Here is a 23,053-nt window from a genome sequence, read left to right as displayed (position 1 = left end):
CCCCAGTGGAAAGAAGTGGTCCTCAAAGAAGGATGTACTTTTCTCTGAATGGAGGAGAGAATTTCTACTTTGCTTATGACTTTATCTAAATCCTGGAGGAGTTTGTGGATTTAAAAGGCTTCCATAGCCTAGACAGCTCATGTCAGGAGCCTCAGTGATCACTGATATCATACATAAGAGTGTTAATTGTTAAATTAACAACATGAGTCATTCTGTGCACTATCTTCTCATGCAGGACCTCTGTCCTCAAAGAATTGTATGATGAGAGTTAATAGTAAAACTTGTTCTCAAAGATTTACTTCTTTTTGGTGTATTTAGTGGAGGATATTCTTATGTTTCATAAGATTTATATAAGCCAAGTGCCCAATTCCATCACTTGTTTCTTTAGGTGCTTCTTTAATTAATAATAAAACATGTTCTCAAAGAAAAAAAGTATATTATCACAAAAATTAAAAGAAAAATAAGAAAGGAAGTAGGAGGAAGAGTAGGAGGAAGGGAGGGGAGAAGGATGGAGTGGGAAGTGTCATTATGTTCTCAAAACTGTACGTATGAGATACATGAAATTTGTTCCATTTATATAAATAAAAAATTAGAAAATTTTAAAAAAAGAAAAAGATGCTGAAATAAATAGCCATTATCTAATTTTCCACTATTCTTTGCAGGGAAAGGTAAGGATATGGCAAATGCAGAAAATGTTCTTAATTTTTAGATAAATCCTGATAGGATGGAATTGATGGACAACCAACAGTACAGAGATACCTGTATTTTCAGAAAGCTGAAAATAGACCTACCATATGACTCAGCCATCCCACTCCTGGGAATTTACCCAAGGGAAATGAAATCAATAGCTGAAGCATCTTACAGTGATAAGGGCTTCCCCGTGGTTCCAGTACTGTCTTCCACAATGGCTGAACCAGTTTGCATTCCCACCAACAACAAATTAGGGTATCGTTCTCTTCATGTTCTCACCAGTATTTACTGTTTGGTGATTTCTGTATGAGAGTAATACTAACTGGTATGAAGTGAAACCTCATTGTGGTTTTGATTTTCATTTCCCTGATGGCTAGAGATTTTCAGCATTTTTTTCGAGTGTCTTTTGACCATTTGAATTTCCTCATTTGAAAAATGCTGTTGAAGTTCTTTGTCAATTGTTAACTGCATTGCTGTTGTTGTTGTTGTTGTTGTTGAGTTTCTTGAGCTCTTTATACATTCTGGATATTAATCCTTTATCAGTTTCATAGTTGGCAGATACGTTCTTCCATTCTGTCCATTGCCTCTTCACTGTGCTGAGCATTTCTTTTGATTTCCTTTGCAGTGCAGAAGTTTCTAGCTTGATGTAATCCCATTTTACAGTCTTTCTACTGTTGAAAACAATGTTTTCCTCACACTATCTGGTGACCTCTTTATTTAGTGCATGATTAATCTTATGAAAATAAAGTAAAAATAGATATTTGTAAAAATTAAAAGTGGGAATAGGAGATAGAAAAGGAAAAACGGTAGGAGAGTGAGTGGCAGAGAGGATAGGGTGAGAACCACTATATAAGAAATGCATGAAATTTGTATTCATTAAATAAAACTTTTCAAAAAAAAACAGTTGCTTCAGTAAAAGATTCTGAAATGTTACAATTGTATGATTGACAATTTTTTTGTTCTATGACTTTCTTTTTTTTTTTTTTTTTTTTTTTTGACAGGCAGAGTTAGACAGTGAAAGAGAGACGGAGAGAAAGGTCTTCCTTTTTCCGTTGGTTCATCCCTCAAAGTGGCTGTTACAGCCTGCAGGCTGCGCTGATCTGAAGCCAGGAGCCAGGTGCTTCCTCCTGGTTTCCCATGCAGGTGCAGATCCCAAGGACCTGGGCCATCCTCCACTGCACTCCTGGACCACAGCAGAGTGCTGGACTGGAAGAGGAGCAACTAGGACAGAATCTGGTGCCTCGACCAGGACTAGAACCCGGGGTGCCAGCGCTGCATGTGGAGGATTAGCCTAGTGAGCCATAGCACTGGCCATTCTATGACTTTCTTGCACTTGGAAATTTTTGGGAGATTCTGGAGATAAAAGGATGTAGGAAAAAGCTTTCATTTTGAACCACAGAATTCCAGACACCAGTCACAGATGCTTCTGACCTTTCTCACTACATATGCTTTTCTGAGAAACACAATTGCTGAGTATTATCCACTGTGGTTGAAACAATCCACCCTCCCTTCATGTGAATCTCACAATAGCATGGGTTAAAGACAGAAATTGCTTGGGGACTGCAGAGAAATTGCTTGGTGACCTAATGAATGGCTTGGGTAAGATAATTCACACTGCCTGAGGTGACATCTGCCACAGAGATGTGACCATCATGTGTCATGTGGATAGAAAACTCCTTGGTTGATTGCTCCACCTGTGTAGGGTTTATCCCTGTGAAATAAAGCATGCCAGTTTTGTCAATGATATGCTACCAAATAGCCCTCCTCCTTGAGTCTGGAGACCAGCTGGGTCCACATGCTAATATGCAGTCACTAGCCTTTAATTTCTTGCAAACATTGTTTCCACAAATCCAGGGAAGTCAGAATCATACAGGCAATTTAGGCTCCATTGAGAAGATAGTTGGAATACATGGACCAATCAAGATCTTCAAATGTGACTCCACCCTTTTGACTTCATCTGAAAATCACAGTGAAGACTCCCACATGCTACCATACAAGACCATGCTCTTGGGTATGATTGGCAGAGACAAATGAAGTAACACACAGTCCAGGCACTCTTCACCATCAACACTGGCAGAAACTTGGTAGACCATGCCAAAGAACTCAAAAGAGATTTTTTCTTCTCCACGATCACTATTTTCTTCCATTGCTCAGGACAATGGTCCACTCCTGTGGTATTGTAGGCACAGGCATGCAAGAGAAGAATATTTTGTTCCAGCATTTTTGAAAAGTTCTCTACAGCATCCATGAAGTCAAAACCACAAGTCTTGGGCTGCCACCATGGCTCACTAGGCTAATCATCTGCCTGTGGTGCCGGCACCCCTGGTTCTAGTCCCGGTTGGGGTGCCGGTTCTGTCCTGGTTGCTCCTTTTCCAGTCCAGCTCTCTGCTGTGGTCCGGGAGTGCAGTAGAGGATGGCCCAGGTCCTTGGGCCCTGCACCCACATTGGGGACCAGGAGGAAGCACCTGGCTCCTGGCTTCAGATCAGCGCAGCCTGCAGGCTGTAACGGCCACTTTGGGGGATGAACCAACGGAAAAAGGAAGACCTTTCTCTCTGTCTCTCTCTCTCTCTCACTGTCTAACTCTGCCTGTCAAAAAATAATTTTAAAAAACACAAGTCTTGGAATCATAGTATTATAGTTATAGAGAGAGAGAGAGAGAGAGAGAAGTCTTCCTTCCATTGGTTCACTCCCCAAATGGCCGCTATGACTGGCACTGCGCTGATCCGAAGCCAGGAGCCAGGTGCCTCTTCCTGGTCTCCCATGTGGATGCAGAGCCCAAAGCACTTGGGCCATCCTCTACTGCCCTCCTGGGCCACAGCAGAGAGCTGGACTGGAAGAAGAGCAACCAGGACTAGAACCCAGCACCCATGTGGGATGCCGACACTGCAGGTGGAGGATTAACCAAGTGAGCCACGCCACCAGCCCCTCATTAATCTTGAAGCTGCATGCCAGCGTCCATGCAGATGTATGTGTGATGTCCCTGGGATAATTTGAGTAGAAGGACATCTCTGCTGACCTTAAAAAATCTTTGCAGAAAACTGGCTCCCATCAAGGCTCCAAGTCCAGAAATGGTCTATACAGTGAAAAACTGGCTGCTTTTCATCACTTCGTTTTCTCATTCAGTGCTAGTTCTGTGGATGCCTTGTCAAATGCATGTAGGCCAGGAAGCATGGACAGGTGGCCCAAAGGCCACACTCCCTGGAGACACAGGACAGCAAGGGCCAACAATGAAAAGAGGCCAAAAAGAATAGCTGGGCCCACCGTGTCCTAGGCCTTTAATCCACTTCTAAATGGGGAGTGGTTAATTAGTCTGATTGGCCGGTGGGCACACACATATGGTCAGGTAGGAGCATGAGGTCACACAGGAGCATGGTGAAGGCATGATCTTCCAACTCACAAACCTAATCAATTTTATCCTATTTGCCTGCCTACAACAGTATCAATTCCCCAACAATTGCCAAGGCAAACACCCATATTTATGTAGATCATTGTTAATGTCTTTCAGTAAACTCTCATAATAATTTTGAAATGTCATTTTTGTTTTTATTAGATTTATTTCTGGGTGTTATTATTTTAGAGGTAAGAAATTATAGTTTTTAAATTATATTTTATTCTTTTTTTTTTTTTTTTGGACAGGCAGAGTGGACAGTGAGAGAGAGAGAGACAGAGAGAAAGGTCTTCCTTTGCCGTTGGTTCACCCTCCAATGGCCGCTGCGGCCGGCGCGCTGCGGCCGGCACACCCCACTGATCCGATGGCAGGAGCCAGGTACTTATCCTGGTCTCCCATGGGGTGCAGGGCCCAAGCACTTGGGCCATCCTCCACTGCACTCCCTAGCCACAGCAGAGAGCTGGCCTGGAAGGGGGGCAACTGGGACAGAATCCGGCGCCCCGACCGGGACTAGAACCCAGTGTGCCGGCACCGCAAGGTGGAGGATTAGCCTAGGGAGCCGCGGCGCCGGCCCTATATTTTATTCTTTATTACTAATATGTAGAAGAAATTTGCTATTTCAGCCAAGAAATTTGCTAAATCACCTTATTTCTAGTGATTTGTCTCTAGGTTCTTAAGATTTTCTTTTTGTGTGTGTGTGTGTGTGTGTGTGTGTGTTTTTAAACTTTTATTTAATGCATTATGGATTACAATGGCTTCCCCCCCATACCGTCCCTCCCACCCACAACCCTCCCCTTTCCCACTCCCTCTCCCCTTCCATTCACATCAAGATTCATTTTCAATTCTCTTTATATACAGAAGATCAGCTTAGTATACATTAAGTATGGATTTCAACAGTTTGCTCCCACACAGAAACATAAAGTGAAAAATAATAGATGATTTTTTTTTAAATGATGATGAAATCAGAGCAGACCTATTGTCATGTTTAATCCCAGTGAGAGTCAAGTTGGGAATTGATAATTTTTTTTTTTTTTTTTTTTTTTACAGAGGATCAGTTTAGTATGCATTAAGTAAGGATTTCAACAGTTTGCACCCCCATAGAAACACAAAGTGAAATATATTGTTTGAGTACTCGTTATAGCATTAAATCTCAATGTACAGCACATTAAGGATAGAGATCCTACATGAGGAGTAAGTGCACAGTGACTCCTGTTGTTGACTTTACCAATTGACACTCCTGTCTATGACATCAGTAATCTCCCTATGCTCCAGTCATGAGTTTCCAAGGCTATGGAAGCCCTCTGAGTTCTCCGACTCTTATCTTGTTTAGACAAGCTCATAGTCAAAGTGGAGGTTCTCTCCTCCCTTCAGAGAAAGGTACCTCCTTCTTTGATGACCTGTTCTTTCCACTGGGATCTCACTCGCAGAGATCTTTTGCCAGAGTGTCTTGGCTTTCCATGCCTGAAATACTCTCATGAGCTTTTCAGCCAGCTCCGAATGCCTTTAGGGCTGATTCTGAGGCCAGAGTGCTATTTAGGACATCTGCCATTCTATGAGTCTGCTGAGTATCTCACTTCCCATGTTGGATCACTCTCCCCTTTATTTACTCCATCAGTTAGCGTTAGCCGGTACTAGACTTGTCTATGTGCTCCCTTTGACTCCCAGTCCCTTCACCATGACCAACTGTGAACTGAAACTGATCACCTGGAACAGTGAGATGGCATTGGTACATGCCACCTCGATGGGATGTAAGAAAATATAGCTTGTCATTAAAGCTTTTGTTTCCTACATTGAAATTCCTAGTGGAGCAAAGGCAAAAAGCCTTAGATCCACACAGACCTCTCATCTACATAGCAATAAGCAGGCCCCCATTTCTCTGTACTACTAACACAACCCCACCCTTTCTTGACCAACACTGCCCTGTCTGTATTGGTAAACTCACCACTATCTGAAGAGTCCAGCTATCAGCCTAGGCTCTCCCCACTCCTCCCAATCCCTCTCCCTCCAACTCAGCAGTTCAGCCTCAAGGTCCAGCCTCAGCCTCTGCCCAAAATGCTTCCAGTTCACACTGCTATCTCGAAGGACATTTAGATCTAACCCAAGCTCTCCTGTTATCCCTGCAGCCCAGTTCTAGTGCAGACCCCAAGTCCCCTCCCACTATTTTGTACTAGATAAACCACTAGTCTGTAAGGGAGGGAGCTCTCTCTCTGCCTTGTGTTCACCTGGGAATGAGCCCCTCCAGGGCTTTGTTCTTGTGAATAAACCTGGTCTGCCTGTGGCTTCATACTCTGACTCTCTTTCCTGACAATTCCTATACATTTTCTTTACTTTCCTTGTCTCATGTGAGTATGTTCAGTAATGCAGTGAATTTATGAGTGAATGCTTACTTTCATCATGTTTTTCCTATATCTGTATAGTGAAAATTATTTCTTTCGTGTGTATGTAAATCTTCTCTTTTGTGTGTCTGATTTTATTTTTAATATCATATTACCATTATGAAAATATTTCCTCTTTTTCATTTTCTGGAAAATTTTATGTGATAAAATTTTAAATAAAACATCAAGAAGCATCACACTTATCAACAAATGCCCAATTGTTTTGGGGTCATTCTGTTGACATTAATTATTTAGTTAGTACCCTCATGAGCAATCAAAGATTTGAAGTTATAATTCAAAGTCACTTCAAAGAGATTAAATGGCAGAGCCAGGACTCAAACTTAGGCAAGTTTGAGGAGGTACCTTTCTCTGAAGGGAGGAGAGAACTTCCACTTTGACCATGGCCTTGTCTAAATAGGATCAGAGTCGGTGAACTCAGGGGGCTTCCATAGCCTTGGCAGCTCATGACAAGAGCCTAGGGTGATTACTGAGGCCATAAACAAGAGTGTCAATTTGTTAAGTCAACAACAGGAGTCACTGTGCACTTACTCCTCACGTAGGATCTCTGTCCTTAGTGTGCTGTACATTGAGATTTAATGCTATAACTAGTACTCAAACAGTATTTTTCACTTTATGTTTCTGTGTGGGAGCAAACTGTTGAAATCTTTACTTAATGTATGTTAAACTGATCTTCTGTATATAAAGAGAATCAAAAATGAATCTTGATGTGAATGGAAGGGGAGAGGGAGTGGGAAAGAGGAGGGTTGCGGGTGGGAGGGACGTTATGGGGGGGAAGCCATTGTAATCCATAAGCTGTACTTCGGAAATTTATATTCATTAAATAAAAGTTAAAAATAAAAAAAAATTCAGTGTTTAATATATTTTTGAAATACAGATTTCACTGAATAAGCAATTTAAACACTAATTGAATTTTATTATTGCGGAATATTTAAATAACAAATATATAATGGACTGAGCCACGTTTTGAAGTTTTCAGATAATGCTGCCGGATTTGTTGTCAGATTTTGTTTTAGTGCATGTTACACAATTGCTAGAGATCAAAATGGATCATCAATGTACTTGGCTCAGAAATCTGGGATTTGAAGCGTAGTCTCAATCTCTCTTTTTTTAAAGATTTATTTTGTGTATTTGAAATACAAAGTTAAAGAAAGAAGGAGACACAGGCAAAGAGAGAGTGTGAGAGAGAGAGATATCTTACATCCACTGATTTGCTACCTAAATGGCCATGATGTCCAGGGTGGTCCAGGCCAAAGTCAGGGGCCCATTTCAGTTTCTCCCATGGGAGGCAACGGCCTAAGTACTTGGGGCCATCATCTTCTGCTTTCTCAGGCACATTGATAGAGACCTGGATCAGAAAAGGAGCAGCTGGGATTAGCACAGGCACTCAATATAGGAGTGCCAGCATTGCATATGGAAGCTTAAACTGCTACGTCACTACACCCACCCCTGTAGCCTCAATCTCTATCAGAAAAAATAACTGCAAATGTTGATTTCTACTTGGACTGGAGGCCTGGCATTTAAGATGCATTTAGAGATTCTTAAAAATTTTAAATTTTCCTTTTTGTCAATCAGAAAATTGATTCATCAAGAGTTGGCAGTCAGACCAGCTGCTAGCATAGAACCTGGAGCTTGTTAGCATTTAATTCATGCATGTCATCTGAGACCTTCTGAATCAGATTTTATGAGTATGAGGTACAGGTACCTGTATTTCACTAAGCTCTCTGGTGATTTACATGTCTGCTAGAGTTTGAGAGCTACTGAACCATATGGTCAAAAAACAAAAGCAAAACAAAACAGAAAATCCCACTTCTTGCTGATTTATTACACCTTTGTGGATAAATTTCAATGACTCCAAGGTCCATGTGACAAATGACAGAAAAAAATCAATTAGTTTTGTCATTCAATTCAGGCTTCTAATATGAAAGATGCCAAAAGAAAATCAACCAACCAACCAAACAGAACAGCCTGTTCTCAAGGGAAATGTGTTTTTTAAAACTCTGTGTGATTATAAATAAGAAATTTCAGAAACTGTACGATAGTTACCTATACAAGAAGTACATCTGTGGTGAGTTTTCCAATCCTGAATAAAGAAGGGATGGAATTTTATGAAACACTGGCAAAATCTTATATTCTTCCAAATAAGTTTAGGAAAGAAAATATGAATTCTAACAAGGAAAGAAGCTCATTTTCCCAAAAATGAGCACAGCAATAAAGTTATCTATTTAATTATAAATAAAGTTATATATTTAATTCCTATAAATGTGCTATAATAATGAACCACTTGAGTAAAATGAGTGAACTGGAAATAGTTAATATTTTATGTTTATATTACGAAAACCTCAATAAAGCACTTCTTCAAATAGTCTGTAATATCAGTAAGGAAGACAATGCCTTCCATGATTATTAAATCATTGTATTGTGGCTATTTTCTTTCATAGCCTTCAGTAGTATCTCTAGATGCTGGGTGTGGGGAAGTGGTATGATTACAAAGGTGAAGGAATTGAGACTCAGACCTCCATTCTGTTAGTTAAGTATTCTGATCCTGAATTTTTCCCTATAAAAGTGGAGTTTAAAACATTTAACTTCCAAGAGATAAAAATACTTGTGTGGATTAATTCATATCTGCTTTATAATAGATTCTGTATAGTGTCTGTCTCATTAAAATGAATACTCAAAATTATTCAGTTGTTTCTAATTACCAGTCTGTTGATAATACTTGTGCAACTTTTGCAGATATACCAAATTCAAAATCAAATATGACAGTAAACTGTTTACCATTTTATCAGTTCAAGAAAAGGGGAACAGTACAGCAGAACATAGATAAATTATGTCAGAAGCATATTTTTGTTCTCAAATTTTCCTTATTTTCTATTATTTGCTGTGAGGTTTTGATGGAAATCAATAAATGTAAGAATTGATTAATTCTGTGATTCATATTCACAGAGTAAGAGTGAAGAGGTCTTCAAATGTAGCAGCTAAAATAAAAGTTTAGGACTTTTGTTTACATTAATATTCATTTTTATCCAGTTTAAAACCAGCAACCACTGTAAGACAGAACAATGTAGAAATGGAGCGTTTGGATGGTAATTTCACTCTTTACAGAAATGAGAAAGGCAGAATAAGCCTGGATTGTGAGAGAGATTAGCATCAGACAACAGAAAAATGGAGCAAATGAGAGAGGCTGTGGAATGACTAAAAGAAGCCTCTCACAGACAGAAAGAGGAGGGATGGGTTATTGGTCTCAAAGTCAGGAGTCTCCCAGATATCACTCCTAAGAAAAGAAATATCTAAGATAAAAAAAAAAATCTGATGGGACTTTTTCGCATAGTCTTACTATAATAAAGTCCAAAGAGACTGTCTAATATGGCAGTTTTTCCAGTTCTTCCCTAGATCTGACAGATGGAAGAGAAAAAATGCAGGAATATGAGACACTGATTACTAAGTAACTCACCAGCCCTAATATATTAACGTCTATTTTATTGAGGAAAGAATATTTGTTTAATCTCTTCCTGAGAAGTCCAAAACATTGGCACATAAACAAAACTTGGTCTCTACCTTCTCCAAAATATAGGGTTATTTATACCTTTTTAGTTTCTTTCTTACATTGTGCATTGGGCATATGAATAGTTTTCTTCCAACTTTAAAACCACTTCAGGTCAATCATTGTCTTTCTCTTCTCTGCAAGTGCCTTTGATAGTACTCAATGGTCGAAACTACTCAGTGTCTTAAACTAAAAACAATGATAAGAAAAATAGTGAAATAAAATGAAGATTCGGAGAAAGCTGTTAGATTCAAGAATATACTCTACACAATCACACTAAACACTGCATCAGAAAGTGACATGTAAGGAAATATTCCCTTTGCAAAAGGATTTTTCTCTTGATTGCAACAAGATGTCTATCCAACAAAATGTTAATTGGAAGAGTAATAACACTACTCAATTTATCCCTTGGCTTCACAATTACTGGGTATGTGCTGTTAGTTAACAGAAGTGTCTTTCAGGAAACAACTTCGGGTATTTGCCTTCACCAACAAACTAACCCCTTGTTTCAATTCTGTTACTTTTCTCTAAAAGGCCAGATCATCTACTAAAATAGAGCAAAGTCTACTCAAATGAAGCCCATTAGGTTTCCAGAAATCTATAGTCAAAAGTCTATCACTGCTTTTCTCTTAACCAAATCAACAGATTTCACCTGTAGAAATGGAATTGTTTTTTCTGGGGGGTAAATATAATCATTTTCCTTGACAGTATCAGTGACTTGACAGCATTTGTACTACGCTAAAACTACTGGTTTACTAACATGGACTGTAAACTCCACGCATATAAGAAATACATTACTTCACCTTTGGGTCCCCAACATCTAGAGCACAGCTGCTGAACAGTATATACTTAAAAATTAATTGTTAATGATAGATGCATAATTTATTTTAATGTCTCTCTACTGCATTCTGCATATCTCTTTAACTTCCAGCTGTCACCTCAATTTGAGGATGCAAAATGATTATGACAAATGTAACCACAATGAGTGGATTCCTCCTCAAGGGTTTTTCTGATGATCATGAGCTGCAGATCTTACATGCTTTGCTTTTCTTGGTGATATACCTACTGGCTTTGGCAGGTAACATTATTATTATCACCATCACAACCCTAGACCAGGGTCTCCAATCCCCAATAGACTACTTCTTGAAGCACCTGTCTCTCCTGGACCTCACCTTCATTTCTGTCACAGTCCCCCAGTCCATTGACAACTCACTGGCAGACAATGGCCATATTTCCTATGGTCAGTGTATTCTTCAGGTTTTCTTCTTCACATCTTTGGCCTGGGCAGAGATGGCCATTCTCACCGTGATGTCCTATGACCGATATGCAGCTATTTGCCTGCCACTGAACTATGAGGTCATCGTGGATACTAGAAAATGTAAGTGGTTTGTGTTAGCTGTATGGCTAAGTGGAGGCATATCTGGAATTTTGTACACAGCAGCTACATTTTCTATTACATTTTGTAGAGCCAACACAATTCATCATTTCTTCTGTGATGTCCCTCAGTTGTCAAAGCTATCCTGCTCTAATGATAACATGGGGGTGATTGGAGTGTCTCTTTTCGTGTCTGTGATTGCATTTATCTGCTTCATCTTTATTATCTTCTCCTATATCCACATCTTCTACACAGTCTTAAGAATACACTCAGCTGGGGGCCAATCCAAAGTCTACTCTACTTGCCTGCCCCACCTCTTTGTTGTCTCATTTTCCCTCTGCACAGGAGTCTTTGCATATCTAAAACCAACTTCAGATTCTCCAACTGCTTCTGACCTTGTGGCATCTATCTTTTATACAGTAATACCTCCAGCACTTAACCCTATTATCTACAGTCTGAGAAATGAGACTATGAAGGCAGCTTTAAGAAAGTTACTGTTGGGTAAAAAGCTTACAAGGAAAAAAACATGTTTTTTACATTGTAGATGGATGTCCAATACAATGCACAAAGAATTATTTGAATAACTGGTTTTCTTCAAAACATAAAGTGGATTAAAATCAATAGCTTTTTTTGTAGGTAAATCACAGAATATAACCATTTTCATGATAGAAACTCTTGGTGCCAGCGCTGTGGTGTAGCAGGTAAAGCCACCACCTGCAATGATGGCATCCCATGTGGGCATGGATTCGAGCCCTGGCTGTTCCACTTCTGAACGAGCTCTATGATATGGCCTGGGAAAGCAATAGAAGATGGTGCAAGTCCTTGAGCCCCTGCACCCATGTGGGAGACCCGGAAGAAGCTCCATGCTCCTGGTTTCGGATTGGTGCAGCTCCAGCCCTTGCAGCCATCTGGGGAGTGAACCAGTGGATGGAAGGCCTCTCTCTATCTCTCTCTGCCTCTGCCTCTGCCTCTCTGTAACTCTGCTTTTCTAATAAATAAATATATCTTTAAAAAGAGAAACTAATCGTCTTATTTGTTCACCTTTTTAGTCATTGAAACTATGCTCATGCTATTTTAAAGTGACAGAAAGTAAACAGTTATAATCTTGTGATATAGGCCTACAACTTCCTTTTCTTTCCTAACAAACATACATGCAACTACATATACATACACAGACTCATCAACATAGCACATGTCATGAAGTCCTCTGCACAGGCAATAGTATAACAATAAGAGGAACTAAAATATGATAATTTACTCAGAATTTTACCCACCATCAACTATTTTTCCTTCAATCATCTAATTTAAATTTTTGTCTTTATATATACCAATATTTTATATTTCTACAAATTTGTATACCATTATTTTGTACACTTATTTTTATTATTATAGTTTTCTTTTCTTGAATGCACAGTGTTGAATGGAATTAACACCAAAATATATTTAACAATTCATCTGATTTATATGTATTGGTTATTTTCAACTTTTCATTCTTTTAAGGAAGGTTAAAAATTGAAGTTCTTCTCTTCATAATTCCAAAAAATGAGGTTGTTGAATCAAGGAATACAAAATTTCCAAGCATCTTGAATGTATAATCTTATTGTTTTATAAAAATATTAAAATATTTTAAATAGCCATTGCCAATGTATGGGCATATAACTTCTCAATATTTCACATGACTTTTAAACAAATATTAACATAAACGACCACCTGACTGAAATCATAGCATGTGCTTGGAACACAAAAATACTTAAGACACACATAGCTTTGGAAATTATAGACTTTTCTTTTTATAGTAGCAACATTTCATAATTCTAAAATACATGATAGCTCAAGAGTTTAAGCATGTTTAACATTTATTTACCAATTTTCTATATTACTCATATTTATTTTACATATTTTACACATTTTCATATTTGTCTTGTATGCATTATAATTCTGTGTCTTATAGTGGCAAAACCACTTTATGTCTTCCTTAATTTCAATTTATCTTGGAAATTCTTTCCATGCAAAATTTATATTAAATAAGTTGAATGTGAGTTTTTTAACTGTTGTGGCAACAAATCTTTTTTTTATTTTTTATTTGCATGCATTTCATAAATAAAACATTGGGAACATAGTAATTTTTCCCACTGTATCAGCCTTCCCTCCCACACTCCCACTCTTCTACCTCTTCCCTCTGCTATTCCCAGTCTTATTTTTTACTAAGATCTATTTACATTTAACTTTATATACAGAAGCTAACTCCATTCTGGGTAAAGAGTACAGCACTTTGTATGAGGGAGAAAAAGAAAAAGAAAGAGAGGGGAAAAAAAAAAACAAGCAAACCAAGAAAAAAGAAAAACAAAAACAAAAAACATAAAAAACAAGCACAAAAACTATTCCTCAACAGTCCATACAAGGACTGTTCAAAGTCATTGCATCTTGATGGTAATTTTGCTTTTCTTTTTTTGGAAGCTTAAATATCTTTAAAGAAGAAATCAAGAATGAAACACCTTTTGCGGGCACTTAAACATAACCATAATTTGTGTGACATAAGAATATCCTCCTTAATACATTAAAATGAAGCTATTATTTGAGAACAAGTTTTACTATTAAGTCTCCTCATACAACTCTTTGAGGACAGAGGGCCTGCATGGGAAGTTAACACACAGTGACTCCTGTTGTTTATTAAACAATTAACACTCTTATGTATGATGTCAGTAATCACCCAAGACTCTTGACACGAGCTGCCTAGGCTATGGAAGCTTTTGGAATCACAAACTCCTTCAGTATTTAAATAAGGTCATTGGAGAAGTTGAAGTTCTCTCCTCCCTTCAGAGGAAAGCACATCCTTCTTTGTTTGAAAGATTTATTTTTATGTATTTATATGAAAGACAGAATTACAGTGAGAGGTAGAGACCGTGAAAGAGATCTTCCATCCAATGGTTCACTCCCCAGATGGCCACAATGGCAGGAGCTGTGCCGAAATGAAGCCACAAGCCAGGAGCTTCCTCCGGGTCTCCCATGCAGGTGCAGGGGCCCATGGACTCGGGCTATCTTCTACTGCTTTCTCAGGCCACAGCAGAGAACTAGATCAGAAGAGGAGCAGCTGGGACCAGAACCAGTACCCATATGGGATGCCAGAACTTTAGGCCAGGGCTTTCACCCACTGTGCCACAGCTGTGGCCCCAGTACATCCTTCTTTGATGATAACTTCTTTCTGATGGGGTCTTGCCCACAGATATCCTTGATGGAGAACATTTTTTGCCACAGTGTCATGGCTTTCCATGCCTAAAATGCTCTTCTATGCTTTCAGCCAAACCAGAATATCTTAAGTGCTGACTCTGAAATCAGAGTGCTATTTAAGGTGATTGTCATTCTATGAGTCTGCAGAATGAACTGCTTCCCATGTTGGAGCATTTACTCCTTTTTAATTCTGTCTATTATTATTACCAAACATTCTATTTTTATGATCACTTTAACACTTAATCCTATCTCTATGATCTCAGTGACACCTAGAATGCTATTTTTACCACCCAGAATAAGAGGATTTGTGGTCCCATGGCAAGTTTTTGATCTGTACCCTTAAAAGTAGGTCAATAGAGATGTATGCAGAACTATACTGCTTTACAGTTACAAACTTCATACATTTCACAATCACAACTTTAGGGTCATGGTGATTCTTCCCTCTAAGCCTGTTCTCCTACTCACATTCCCCCCACCTCTTCCCTCTCTTATTCTGACTCTTATTTTTAACTAAGATCTATTTGCAATTCTTAACTAGTTCAATTAGCAAGACATAATTAAATGACTAATAGTCAAATCTCTTGCTTCCTCAGTTATGAGACTACTCAATACATCTGCAGTACATGTAAGTTACATTTATTTCTAAGTTATACTCCAGTGAAATATGTTAACATGGTTTCTGAATTACTTCATTCATTTACCTATTATTTTTATGAGCTTACTGAATTACCAAAAAAGTCAATTTCTGTTTCCCTTTCTATGCCTTCAATCCCTTTTTTATTAATCTGTTTTAAGATACTTTTGCTACATAGATGTATTGTATTTTTGTTTGATGCATGATTTGAGTAAGAAAGTCATTCTAAATACTTTTATTGTCCTCTGAAACTCCTGTAACTGCATTTTGAACTTCACTTATTTTAGTATTTGTATTTGTCCTTGAGATCAATAATCATCTGAAATGCATAAGTTAATAAATCTATAAAATTAAATTGTTTGTTCTTATCAATCAATATATAAGTTTTGTTGTTTTCTTCAAATAAAAATCCTGCTGATTTTCTTTACAAAGTAACATATTTCTTGATAGACTCACTCTATGATACTGTTTGTGTGGTTAATGTAAAGGTGACTCACTTCATATTTATATTAAACATACAGCACAGCTACTAAAGATCTCTAAATAACATCATAAACTGTAGTACTTCACACGCCATTACTTCTTTCTACCTACCAAGCCAGGAAAAACAGAACACACTTTCTGGGTCTCCCATACCGCTAGAATGCAGGCAGGGGAATTGGGTTGTAAACAAGACTAAGGAGAAGGCAGACCCTCTGCAGCATCCATTTCTACTGGAGTCAGGGATTGAGACATCCAGGTTTGAGGAGAAAAGCAATGGCAACTGGATTCTAGTCCCAGCATCAGCTTAAATCATGCCGTACAATGTCAGTAGTGTGGTATCTGTGAGGGTGGTTTCATGGACATGCTCACTCTTCCGAGCACAATTATCTGGACTTTCAAGAGATTCTGCAATGTACTTAACACTTTTAAATAATGTTTTAAAAAAATCACCGAGGAAAAGAAAAGTAATGGACAATAATTGGACAGCCATACATTTTGATGTGGGGAAGAAGAAGCTGCCAAGGTAAGGTTAATGTTTGTAATGGGGTAAATTTAGGGTTGAGTAATGCCATTAATGGCCAAGCAGAAACTGGTACAAGTTGAGGTTTCAAAGGGATTCCTTAGATTCACTTTTCTACATGTTATATTTCAGCTAACCCAGACTTACTTTTGTTACATTATAGTTAAGAAAAATAAGAAGTGAATAGTTTTCCCAGGTTCTTCTCTTTTTTTCAACTCATTAAATAAGTAGGCACATGTTACAGCCCTGGTTTGCTTCAGTGTTCTGTTATTGTTCTGTAATAACACATCCTGTGATACTACTTATCCAAGTTTTGAGTGCTAAGTATGGGGAACTCTCAGTCTTCCTCTTAAAAAAAAGTACTTTGTGTCTAAGTTTTGTAACTAACAGAAATAGGTCCTGAGAAGAGCATTTGAGTGAAGATATTCAAGTTGACAGTAAATCCCAAGAAAAATTGTAGACAGGTGGTAAAGTGATCCATGGAAAAGGAAGAAGCCAAAAAGGTTATAAAATGAGTGTGTGATTATCATGAGAAAAAGGAGCTTCACCACACTACACAATGTTTAAGAGACAAAGGTAAATATATGATCAAAATTACCACACTTGAGTGTCGCTCCCCCTCTTCGTGGAGGAACGACACAGGACCCTGCGCTGTTCTTTCGTCTGCTCGGCCCTCCCCGGGTTTGCTGCTGGTTCTTCCCGGGTTGGCTACTATCCCTTCCACCTCCGTGGAAGGGCAGTTCCCCCTGGCCACATTCCCCACTTCCGCAGGGGAGCGGCACACCGCCGGCCGGCTCTCTGGGGGGCTGCACAGGTGTTCCCTTAGATGTTCCCCTTAGATGTTCCTGGTGCATGCCGTCTCTCTCCTCCTTTATAGTCCTCCTCCGCCAATCCTAACTCGGCTGCCCACACGCCGAGTACGCTGCTCTCCAATCAGGAGCAAGTCCTACAGTTTATTGGTTGAACTGGAGGCAGCTGTGCGGAAGCTGTTTACTTCTCTCCCAGCGCCATATTGTGGGAGAGCAGATGCATAGAATAAGTCTTAATTCCAGTAACTCAGTCCAGTCCGGGCTGCTCCCCACACTTGAGGAGCTACAAAACTAGGTCTACTTTGACAAAGATGATCAGTGATGGTGAAATGCTGGGTGATGGTGGAGATGTTTTTTATTTCCAAGCACTACAGACAAGTAGATCAGGTTCTAGCTGTAAAAGGGAGTTCCAGGGGCCTGCGCTGTGGTGTAGCAGGTAAAGCCTCAGCCTGCAGTGCTGACATCCCAGCAGATGGAAGACCTTTCTCTCTCTGCCTCTGCCTCTCTGTATCTCTGCCTTTCAAATGAATAAATATTTTTTAAGAAAAGGAAGTATTTTTTTGATTTTTTTTCTTTTTTTTATTTAGTAAATATAAATTTCCAAAGTACAGTTTATGAGACACCACAGAAATAAAAAGAATCATCAGAAATTACTACAAGGACCTGTACGCCAGCAAACAGGAAAACCTATCAGAAATGGATAGATTCCTGGACACATGCAACCTACCTAAATTGAACCATGAAGACATCGAAAACCTAAATAGACCCATAACTGAAACAGAAATTGAAACAGTAATAAAGGCCCTCCCAACAAAGAAAAGCCCAGGACCAGATGGATTCACCGCTGAATTCTACCAGACATTTAAAGAAGAACTAATCCCATTTCTTCTCAAACTATTCAGAACAATCGAAAAAGAGGGAATCCTCCCAAATTCTTTCTATGAAGCCAGCATCACCTTAATCCCTAAGCCAGAGAAAGATGCAGCACTGAAAGAAAATTACAGACCAATATCCCTGATGAACATAGACGCAAAAATCCTCAATAAAATTCTGGCCAATAGAATACAACAACACATCAGGAAAATCATCCACCCAGACCAAGTGGGATTCATCCCTGGTATGCAGGGATGGTTCAACATTCGCAAATCAATCAATGTGATTCACCACATTAACAGACTGCAGAAGAAAAACCATATGATTATCTCAATTGATGCAGAGAAAGCATTTGATAAAATTCAACACCCTTTCATGATGAAAACTCTAAGCAAATTGGGTATAGAAGGAACATTCCTCAATATAATCAAAGCAATTTATAAAAAACCCACAGCCAGCATCCTATTGAATGGGGAAAAGTTGGAAGCATTTCCACTGAAATCTGGCACCAGGCAGGGATGCCCACTCTCACCACTGCTATTTAACATAGTTCTGGAAGTTTTAGCCAGAGCCATCAGACAAGAAAAAGAAATCAAAGGAATACAAATCAAGAAGGAAGAAGTCAAACTATCCCTCTTTGCAGACGATATGATTCTGTACTTAGAGGATCCAAAGAACTCTACTAAGAGACTATTGGAACTCATAGAGGAGTTTGGCAAAGTGGCAGGATATAAAATCAATGCACAAAAATCAACAGCCTTTGTATACACAAGCAATGCCATGACTGAGAAAGAGCTGCTAAGGTCAATCCCATTCACAATAGCTACAAAAACAATCAAATACCTTGGAATAAACTTAACCAAGGACGTTAAAGATCTCTACGATGAAAATTACAAAACCTTAAAGAAAGAAATAGAAGAGGATACCAAAAAATGGAAAAATCTTCCATGCTCATGGATTGGAAGAATCAACATCATCAAAATGTCCATTCTCCCAAAAGCAATTTATAGATTCAATGCAATCCCAATCAAGATACCAAAGACATTCTTCGCAGATCTAGAAAAAATGATGCTGAAATTCATATGGAGGCACAAGAGACCTCGAATAGCTAAAGCAATCTTGTACAACAAAAACAAAGCCGGAGGCATCACAATACCAGACTTCAGGACATACTACAGGGCAGTTGTAATCAAAACAGCATGGTACTGGTACAGAAACAGATGGATAGACCAATGGAACAGAATTGAAACACCAGAAATCAACCCAAACATCTACAGCCAACTTATATTTGATCAAGGATCTAAAACTAATTCCTGGAGCAAGGACAGTCTATTCAATAAATGGTGCTGGGAAAACTGGATTTCCACGTGCAGAACCATGAAGCAAGACCCCTACCTTACACCTTACACAAAAATCCACTCAACGTGGATTAAAGACCTAAATCTTCGTCCTGACACCATTAAGTTATTAGAGAACATTGGAGAAACCCTTCAAGATATTGGCACAGGCAAAGAATTTCTGGAAAAGACCCGGGAGGCACAGACAGTCAAAGCCAAAATCAACTATTGGGATTGCATCAAATTGAGAAGTTTCTGTACTGCAAAAGAAACAGTCAGGAGAGTGAAGAGACAACCGACAGAATGGGAAAAAATATTTGCAAACTATGCAACAGATAAAGGGTTAATAACCAAAATCTACAAAGAGATCAAGAAACTCCACAAAAACAAAACCAACAACCCACTTAAGAGATGGGCCAAGGACTTCAATAGACATTTTTCAAAAGAGGAAATCCAAATGGCCAACAGGCACATGAAAAAATGTTCAAGGTCACTAGCAATCAGGGAAATGCAAATCAAAACCACAATGAGGTTTCACCTCACCCCGGTTAGAATGGCTCACATACAGAAATCTACCAACAACAGATGCTGGCGAGGATGTGGGGAAAAAGGGACACTAACCCACTGTTGGTGGGAATGCAAACTGGTCAAGCCACTATGGAAATCAGTCTGGAGATTCCTCAGAAACCTGAATATAACCCTACCATTCGACCCAGCCATCCCACTCCTTGGAATTTACCCAAAGGAGTTTAAATTGATAAACAAAAAAGCGGTCTGCACCCTAATGTTTATTGCAGCACAATTCACAATAGCCAAGACCTGGAACCAACCTAAATGCCCATCAACGGTAGACTGGATAAAGAAATTATGGGATATGTATTCTTTAGAGTACTATACCGCAGTAAGAAACAACGAAATCCAGTCATTTGCAACAAAATGGAGGAATCTGGAACACATCATGCTGAGTGAAGTAAGCCAGTCCCAAAGGGACAAATACCATATGTTCTCCCTGATCGGTGACAACTGACTCAACACCAAAAAGGAAACCTCCTGAAGTGAAATGGACACTATGAGAAATGGTGACTTGATCAGCATAGCTCTGACTGCTAATGGACAACTTAATACATTATCCCTCATAGTATTTTTTTTTGTCTGTTCTACTTAATATGACTGGTTTAATTCTGTAATTATCACACAGTTATTCTTAAGTGTTGAAAATTAACCGAAATGTGATCCCTGTTAAACATAAGAGTGGGAATAAGAGAGGGAAGAGATGTATAATTTGGGACATGCTCGGGCTGACTTGCCCCAATTGGTAGAGTTGGAAACATACCAGGGGATTCCAATTCAATCCCATCAAGGTGGCATGTGCCAATGCCATCTCACTACTCCAAGTGATCAATTTCAGTTCACAATTGATCATAATGAAAGGACTAAGAGTCAAAGGGAGCACATAAGCAAGTCTAGTACCTGCTAACACCAACCGATAGAATAAATTAAGGGGAGAGTGATCCAACATGGGAAGTGAGATACTCAGCGACTCATAGAATGGCGGATGTCCTAAATAGCACTCTGGCCTCAGAATCAGCCCTAAAGGCACTCGGATCTGGCTGAAAAGCCCATGAGAGTATTTCAGGCATGGAAAGCCAAGACACTCTGGCAAAAAGATCTCTGTGAGTGAGATCCCAGTGGAAAGAACAGGTCTTCAAAGAGGGAGGTGCCTTTCTCTGAAGGGAGGAGAGAACCTCCACTTTGACTACGACCATGTCTAAACAAGATAAGAGTCAGAGAACTCAAGGGGCTTCCATAGCCTTGGAAACTCATAACTGGTGCATAGGGAGATTACTGATGCCATAAACAGGAGTGTCAATTGGTAAAGTCAACAACAGGAGTCACTGTGAACTTACTCCTCATGTAGGATCTCGGTCCTTAACGTGCTGTACACTGAGGCTTAATGCTATAACGGGTACTCAAACAGTATATTTCACTTTGTGTTTCTATGGGGGTGCAAACGACTGAAATCTTTACTTAATGTACACTAAACTGATCTTCTGTAAAAAAAAAAAAAAAAAAAAAAAAAAAAAAAAAAAAAGAAAGAAATTTTCAATTCCCAACTTGACTCTCACTGGGATTAAACATGACAATAGGTCTGATCTGATTTCATCATCATTTTAAAAAAATCATCTATTATTTTTCACTTTATGTTTCTGTGTGGGAGCAAACTGTTGAAATACTTACTTAAGGTATACTAAGCTGATCTTCTGTATATTAAGATAATTGAAAATGAATCTTGATGTGAATGGAAGGGGAGAGGGAGTGGGAAAGGGGAGGGTTGTTGGTGGGAGGGACGGTATGGGGGGGGAAGCCATTGTAACCCATGAGTCGTACTTTGGAAATTTATATTCATTAAATAAAAGATAAAAAAAAAAAAAAAGTACAGTTTATGGATTACATTTGATATAATGTCCTCCATGCTCATTAATTTTGTTGAAAATGACAACACTTCCTTTTTCTTTTATCACTGAATAATGTACCATTGTGCAGATACAGCACACTTTAATGAATATTTATTTATTTATTTTCAACTTTTATTTAATAAATATAAATTTCTAACATACAACTTTTGGATTATATTGGCTTATCCCCCCATAACCTCCCTCCCACCCGCAATCCTCCCACCTCCCACTCCTTCTCCCATCCCATGCACACCAAGATTCATTTTCATTGATCTTTATATACAGAAGATCAATTTAGTATATACTAAGTAAAGATTTCAACAGACTGCACCCACAAAGACACACAAAGTATAGAGTACTGTTTGAGTAGTAGTTTTACCATTAATTCACATAGTACAACACATTAAGGACAGAGATCCTACATGGGGAATAACTTGCAAAGTGACTCCAGTTGTTGATTTAACAATTGACTCTCTTATTTATGACGTCAGTAATCACCCCAGGCTCTTGTCATGAGCTGCCAAGGCTATGGAAGCCTCTTGAGTTCACCAACTCCGATCTTATCTAGACAAGCCCATAGTCAAAGTGGAAGTTCTCTCCTCCCTTCAGAGAAAGGTACCTCCTTTGATGGCCTGTTCTTTCTGCTGGGATCTCACTCACAGAGAGTGAGTTTTATTTAGGTCATTTTTTTTTTTTTTGCCACAGTGTCTTGGATTTCCATGCCTGAAATACTCTCATGGGCTTTATAGCCAGACCCAAATGCCTTAAGGGCTGATTCTGAGACCAGAGTGCTGTTTAGGACATCTGCCATTCTATGAGTCTGCTGTGTATCTCGCTTCCCATGTTGGATCACTCTCCCCTTTATTTATTCTATCGGTTAGTATTAGCAGGTACTAGACTTGTTTATGTGCTCCCTTTGACTCTTAGTCCTTTCATTATGATCAATTATGAACTGAAACTGATCACCTTGACTATTAAGATGGCATTGGTAAATGCCACTTTGATAGGATTGAATTGGAATCTCTTGGCATGTTTCTAGCTCTACCATTAGAGGTAAGTCCGAGTGAGAAAGCACATTTTCTTTACCTATTCATCAGCTGAGGGACATTTAGGTTTGTTCTATATGTTGGCTATTGTGAATAACCCCACAATAAACATGGAGGGCAGATATCCCTTCAATATACTGATTTTGTTTTCCAAGTAGTGAGATTGCTGAATCTTTTGGTAATTTTGTTTCTAGCTTTTTGAATAATGTATACACTATTTTTCACAATGGCTGTACTGACATTCCCACCAAAAATATGCAAGTATTCTTTTCTCTC

General features: G+C 38.9%; 1 protein-coding gene and 1 pseudogene across 1 annotated transcript; one reads left to right on the top strand and one right to left on the bottom strand.

Annotated features, from left to right (window-relative positions):
- Window positions 1-2,129: 2,129 nt before the first annotated feature.
- On the bottom strand, window positions 2,130-3,862 carry LOC100340583 (aspartate aminotransferase, mitochondrial pseudogene; annotated as a pseudogene).
- Window positions 3,863-10,973: 7,111 nt separating this feature from the next.
- LOC100341101 (olfactory receptor 14J1-like) lies at window positions 10,974-11,975 on the top strand. The gene has a single exon (XM_008262704.3). The coding sequence runs from the start codon at window positions 10,974-10,976 to the stop codon at window positions 11,973-11,975; it is 1,002 nt and encodes a 333-aa protein (XP_008260926.3).
- Window positions 11,976-23,053: the final 11,078 nt, after the last annotated feature.

Source organism: Oryctolagus cuniculus, chromosome 5, assembly GCF_964237555.1.
Source record: "Oryctolagus cuniculus chromosome 5, mOryCun1.1, whole genome shotgun sequence".
In the NCBI taxonomy this organism is placed as follows: Eukaryota; Metazoa; Chordata; class Mammalia; order Lagomorpha; family Leporidae; genus Oryctolagus; species Oryctolagus cuniculus.
The sequence above is the reverse complement of the archived record's forward strand: the minus strand, read 5'-3'. Positions and strand labels throughout refer to the sequence as shown.